Genomic DNA, 6,572 nt, shown 5'->3' with positions numbered 1-6,572 from the left:
TAACCTTGTTTGCATGAATTCCATTCCTTTGTTGAAAAAGAGTTTGAAATGTATGCGGTCACGGTTGGATGGCGTGTCCGCGGACTGATCCCCGTGTCCGTGGACGGAGGCGGGAGAAAATTTGTGGGTTGGTTAGACCTGCCTTATATAGCTGGCCAAATGGGCCGGTTTTTTCGGGCCGGCTCGTGAGCACGCCGGCACGGCCCGACTTGGGCCAGGCACGACACGGGCTAAACGGGTCGAGCCCGGCACACGGCATGCCCTGGGCCGTGCCTGGGCCTGGAGGCTAGGCTCGCGGGCCGGCACGGCACGGCACGGCCCGATTAAGTTTTCTTTATTTTGTTATACATTTATATATGACCCAACATATAAAAATAGGCTAAAAACGCTCAGTGCGTCAAATAATAGACTGAAAATATGCGGCCCACCGTGCTAAACGGGCCAACGTGCCGGCCCGTTTACTAATTGGGTTGTGCCTGGGCCTGAGGGCGCAGCACGCGGGCCGACACGGCCCGTATAGTAATCGTGCCCTGGCGGGCCGTGCCGGGCCAGGCACGATTACAATGGGCCGGGCCGGGCCGGGCCGTTTGGCCAGGTATGCTGCCTTAGTTTGCCCCCCCCCCCCCCCCCCCCCAAAAAAAAACGGTGGTTCGTTTTGGACTTTTGGGCTTGGGCTTAGCCCCTCTGGTACACCACAGTGTACCCGCCGCCGCCGCCCACCATGCTGCGCTCGCCCACGGCCGCCGCCAACGCCATGGCTGCAACCCGCCGCCTCCTATGCACGGCAATCGCCGATGCGTTCCCCTCCCCAGCCCACCTCCTCGCTCTGCCTCCCGTCACTCCGTCGCCCACCGCCGACGAGCTCGCGCGCCTGCTCCTCGCGCACCACAACCCCTTCCACCCGTCCGAGTCGCCGCTCCAGCTCCTCTCCGGCGGGGGCGTCTCCCTCTCCCAGGATCTCCTCGTGCAGATCCTCCTCCGCCTCCGCGGCGCGTCCAAGCTCGCGCTCTCACTCCTCAACGCCGTCCGCCTCCACCCGTCCGTCTCCTCCCCGCCCAACGCCGACGCCTACGACGCCGTCGTCGACGCCCTCGGCCGGGCGCACCAGTTCGACGCCGCGTGGCGGCTCGTTGTCGAGGCCGCGGCGGACGGCGCCGCCACGCCCCGCACGTTCGCGGTGCTCGCCAGGAGGTACGTCGCCGCGGGATTGACCAGGCAGGCGGTGCGCGCGTTCGACGACATGGAGGCTTTCCTAGGGAGAGAACCCGATGCCCAGGAGTTCACCACTCTTCTCGACACGCTCTGCAAGTACAAGTACCCCAAGGTTCGTGATCTGGATGCCTAGGTGGTAATCCTCTTAGTTTGATTGACTGCAGATAGTGTAAGGTCTCTTAACACTGCATTTCTGATTTCTGTACTATGCCTGTTGTAGTTTGTAGCCTCCTGCTCTATATTTAAATGTCTGTTATGGCGAGTGGCGATTTTCATTGTTTTGTTGCAAGTTACAATTGTGAGCTTACGATGAGAATATGAATGCATTCAAGTGAAGATTGTGTTGGCTTTCTATGTCTATAAATATATGAATGTGCTGCCCCTTAAGCTTTTTGTAGTGCACCATGAAACTCTTGGCCTCTCATTGTGATTTGCTTTTTGTGGTCTGCAGTTTGGTAGGTTCAGAGTGAACATTGCCTGTAGTTTGATGAGACGTTTCATAGTAATGAATTGGTGCAGTTGCAATTAGGCTGATTCAATCTGCAAATTTTCCTTTTTTTTTGTTCTGATATTGTGTATGAAATTGGTCGGTCATGGATTTGCTTCTTATTCTGTGCAGTTTGGGTGTGCAATTTGTAAGCACTAGATGACATCTACAAGTTTGTTCAGCTTGTTCAGTTTGTAAGTACTAGACGGCATCCACAATAATGATTCTGTCCAGTTTGTTCGGCTTCTTGCGAGTCAAATTAACCGTGATGATAAAGATCTACAAGAAAATGAAACCTGAATTTTAGTATCCCTGTGGACAATCCTTCAAAGAGAAACCACAATATCACAGTTCATTTTCTGGAATGGAAAAAATAATGGCAAAGTTACTAATTCAAAGAAATTAGTATATAGAGGCAAGCTTGTTGATCAGGATCTCAGCAGAAGCATTATCATTTCAGGTTGATGAAATACCTGGCATGACAATTAGATCATGCCTGCAAGATGGCAGAAAGGATTAAGTGCTTAAATTGCTTCCTTGGTTGATCATGCATTTCTAGTTTTTTTATGAGCATTAACAAAGTAAGATTCTACTCCAGATATTTGATCTTGGGCATTTCCGCGTGTACAAAGATAAGACTATGCTAACCAATGGTTTTGGTGTTTCCATCTAGATATGTTTTTAACGCTTGGATTCTGGGATTTAGATGAATGGAGTTGTTCTTTTTGGCTTTAGTCTCATCTTGATGTTTTCCTGTGAATGTTGAACTGATTTTTGTTTGTTTGTTTGGGAATATGGTGCCAATGGAGTGGTTTGCCCTCATGTCCTCATAAATGTTCTGTATCTGTAGCTTCAGTAGCGAGTAGAGAAGCATTTCGGATTTCTTGGACATGTAACTTATGTGATGCCAAAATAGATCAACTTTACTAAGTGCCTGCATCCTAATGCGTATGGTTTGGCTGGAAATTTTTACTTCAGTTTGATAGTCAAATAAGGTATGTGTAGAAAGTTGTAGAGATATTTTTAGACGAAATAGAAACAGTTGACTTAAAAGTATCTCTATTTCATCTAAAATAGATATACTATTTGCCTAACAAGTGTTTGAATTACATTAATCAGCTGTCACACAGTTGTAGTCTACTTTATGTACATTGTTTGGAGGGTCTGGTAATTCTCTAATGTGCCCACTGGCATTTTTATCACCATTGCAGGTTGCTGTGGAAATATTCAATAAAAGAAAATACAAATATGAACCAAATGAAAAGATGTACACTATCTTAATTTATGGCTGGTGCAAGGTAAACCGAAGTGACATGTCCCAGAAATTCCTAAAAGATATGATTGATCATGGGATAGAGCCGAACATAGTTACATACAACATTCTCTTAAATGGTATCTGTAGGCATGCAAGTTTGCACCCTGATAACCGGTTTGATAGAACAGTTAACGCAGCTGAGAATCTCTTGAAGGAGATGAGTGACAGGGGAATTGAACCAGATGTAACGAGCTACTCAATCATCCTGCATGTTTACAGTCGTGCACATAAGGCTGAACTATGTTTGTGTATGTTCCGCTCGATGAAGGATAGAGGCATTTGCCCCACAGTGGCAACCTACACTTCTGTGATCAAGTGCCTTGCTTCGTGTGGGAGACTGGAAGATGCTGAGAAGTTGCTCGGTGAGATGGTTAGTGAGGGGGTGTGTCCCTCCCCAGCGACCTATAATTGCTTCTTCAAAGAGTACCGAGGGAGAAAAGATGTTAGTGGCGCCCTTGAATTGTACAACAAGATGAAGGCTCCTTGTTCACCAACTGCACCAGATATTCATAGCTACAATATATTGCTTGGAATGTTCATCAAGTTGGACCGACATGAAACTGTTATGGAACTTTGGAATGATATGTGTGAGAGCACCGTGGGTCCTGATCTTGATTCATACACCTTGCTGATTCATGGTTTTTGTGTCAAGGAAAAATGGAAGGAGGCATGCCAGTTCTTCATGGAAATGATAGAGAAAGGTTTTCTTCCCCAGAAGATCACCTTTGAAACACTGTATCGCGGTCTTATACAAGCGGACATGTTAAGGACCTGGAGAAGGCTGAAAAAAAGGGTTGATGAAGAATCAGCAAAATTTGGCGATGAATACAAATCATATCACATCAAGCCTTACAAGAGGTGATATGTTGCCATCGAAAAGATGATCTGTATATTCTTTTAATTTCTTGCAATCCTGCCGTTGTATACCAGCTTGATCGGGGCACAGTTGTTAGATGTATCATGGCACGATCATTCCGAGGTGATCTTTATGACAAACATAAGCTAAGGAGCACTTCAGGCGGAAAAAAGGAAGGGCGAGCAGACATGTGCCATTGGTACACTGATTTCATCGGACTGAAATTGCAGTTACTCATGCATCTGCTGTCTATATAGTAATCTGGTATAATGATTCTTTGGTGTGATTGGGTGAAGTTGAAGGTGAAGTACTGTATTACTGATTTCAGATCTTCATCTTTAATTTCATGTGAGCTACATCTAACTGAACCATTTCACCTGTTCATGTACTGCAGAAAGGTGTTCCTTCAGAGACATCAGATTATTGGCGGAGTGGGAAAATTCTACTGCCAAATTTCTTGCGACGAAGGCAGCTGTTTGATGGTGCTGGCTTCAATGCAAACTTTCAGGACATGCAGATGTCCCAAATTTTTTGTAGGTTGTGGTTAGCCTTTATCCATAGAGTTGTTTTCGTTTTAGTCAACAATCATGTACTAGTATGCTGTGGGTATCTGATATAGCAAGAAGTTATTCACCTGTGAAAATTGTAGCCCTCCCTTATTTTTTCTAATGTTGTACTTATAGTCTTATACTCCCTCTTTTCAAATAATACCTTTGACCAACAATTACACTATTAATATATAAATTTTGTCATATTCATAAAGTACTTTGGAATATGAGTCTAATGACATGGATTTTATGTCACATAAAGTACTTTGGAATACGAGTCTAATGACATGGATTTTCTGTCACATGAAGTACATGGAATATGAATCTAAGACATCAGTTTGGTGTCACATAAACTCATAAAGTAATTGTTGGTCAAAAGCCTGTCCTAACAGGACCAGCATTTTGTCATCTTTGCCACCGTGTACTTTCTTCCCAGGTTTTGGGCTGCATATATTATGATGATTATGTTTGGTAATAATGTTTTCATAAAAGTTGGTCTTCTGTATGTGGAAAGAAGGCTGCACAAAGAGATATCATTGCGTGCATGAGAACAAGCTAGATGTGTTTTTTCTTCTTCTTTAACTGGATTTAGGATCTTGTGGAGGTCTTCGATCACAATGATTCCTTTTATCCAAGACAAGAAATATCTCCCGCCAATTATTGGTACCCAAGGGTCCCATCTCCTTGAGCTTGTCCTCAAATCGTAAGTATAATCCTTTGGAAATCTTAAACCCTAATATTGCCTTTCCAAAGAGGACACCACAATACTTGTGATAAATCCCACACACACAAAAAACTGCAAAAAGATAATCATGTGCTGTCCAATATTTGCATCTTAAAAAAATCCGTTTCAATTCCCATTGACCAATAAATTCTCAAATATAGTTCCACCTATCCAAAATTCATGAAAAAATGGCGAGACAGCCATTTTATAGACAGTGACCTCTAGTAAAAAGATTGGGTGAAATGGCACATTGTTTCATCCTTATCCATTCATTAAACATCTTGGATCTATATGGCCAATTGAAAGTGCATCGTATTGGGTTTTCATGATTAATGACAAGACAATTGATATGACTAGCATTTTTTCAAATTTATTTCAGTAAATCAGTCCCCATGTGAGTGCGACTCCTACTTTTACATCTTCAGGTGGTTACCTCCTTCAAACTCTTAGCATGTACTCCCTCTGTCCCATAATGTATGATGTGTTTTGACACTAGTGTAGTGGCCAAAAACGTCTTACATTATGGGATGGAGGGAGTAATTTATAGATCTTTGGTGAATCCAGAATTCACATTGGTACAATTATACTATCAGAAGAGCAAAAATAAAAGAACAATGGTTGAACTCCAAGATAAAATCCTCAACCAAAGTCCCTCAGAATTTTACTCCTGCCACTCAGTCCTTTGTTTTTCCTAGCCTTGGTACTTTCAAGAAATTCTACCCAGTACTATTGAGGTTGTGAGTAGAGTGTGTGCTCTGTCGAGCGAACCCTATTTTTCCCTAGTCAGAACTGCCAAGAAATTTCTCCGGTACCACCGAACTATATGTTTCCTTTGAGATCAACTCTGTTAGCTCTGGTACATCCGAGCATGACTTTTTCCCGGCACTTTCGAGCCCTTCTCAATTTGCTTCAGCCCTTTGAGTCCCATTATAGGTCCAGTACTCCCGAGCAAATCCATTCGGAACCTCCGAGCTGGGATCTAGCCTTTTCTGCACCGTTTCTCTTTGAGAACAACTCTGCCGACCCCGGTACTTCCAAGCATCTTCTATCTTCATAGAAAAGAGCCACCTTTCTGTTTGGTATCTCCAATCTTCTAATCCAGGTACTTCCAAGCATCTTCTATCTTCGTAGAAAAGAGCCTCCTTTGAACGTGCCCCATAGTTCTGGGTTTTTTTCCTCTGCTGGTTCCGGGCTAGTCTTTTACTAATCATCACTGCATTGGTTAGTACTCCCTCCGTAAAGAAATATAAGAGCATCTAGATCACTAAAGTATTGATCTAAACGTTCTTATATTTGTTTACAGAGGGAGTAATACTCGATAGGCATGTGTCAATTGGGCAAATATCAGTCTAAGGAGAGCCCTCAAATGATGATTATGCACACATTTTATTTTCTATGTAGCAATCCTAGAGGAAAATCAGTGACCAACA

At 43.9% G+C, this 6,572-nt stretch overlaps 1 protein-coding gene across 2 annotated transcripts; it reads left to right on the top strand.

Moving 5' to 3' along the window:
* Positions 1–659: 659 nt before the first annotated feature.
* Positions 660–4,635, top strand: LOC125545490 (pentatricopeptide repeat-containing protein At2g13420, mitochondrial). Of its 2 annotated transcripts, none has more exons than XM_048709444.2 (3): positions 660–1,324; positions 2,911–4,172; positions 4,265–4,635. In XM_048709444.2, the coding sequence occupies exons 1-2, from the start codon at positions 722–724 to the stop codon at positions 3,874–3,876; spliced, it is 1,569 nt and encodes a 522-aa protein (XP_048565401.1). In that variant the 5' UTR covers positions 660–721; the 3' UTR covers positions 3,877–4,172; positions 4,265–4,635. The 2 variants fall into 2 exon arrangements, with proteins under 2 accessions (XP_048565401.1, XP_048565402.1); XM_048709445.2 differs by lacking the exon at positions 4,265–4,635 and having other exon boundaries at positions 2,911–2,997; positions 3,102–3,289.
* Positions 4,636–6,572: the final 1,937 nt, after the last annotated feature.

The sequence above is a fragment of the Triticum urartu genome, chromosome 3A (assembly GCF_056163025.1).
Source record: "Triticum urartu cultivar PI428250 chromosome 3A, HENAU_Tu73, whole genome shotgun sequence".
Classification (NCBI taxonomy): domain Eukaryota; kingdom Viridiplantae; phylum Streptophyta; class Magnoliopsida; order Poales; family Poaceae; genus Triticum; species Triticum urartu.
The sequence above is the reverse complement of the archived record's forward strand: the minus strand, read 5'-3'. Positions and strand labels throughout refer to the sequence as shown.

What these genes read in the sequence shown, in the direction of transcription:
- LOC125545490 (XM_048709444.2), top strand. Translation starts at nt 722, where the DNA reads ATGCTGCGCTCGCCCACGGCCGCCGCCAACGCCATGGCTGCAACCCGC. An exon ending in GCAAGTACAAGTACCCCAAG is followed by an intron (nt 1,325 to 2,910) that starts GTTCGTGATCTG and finishes TCACCATTGCAG; the next exon opens with GTTGCTGTGGAAATATTCAA.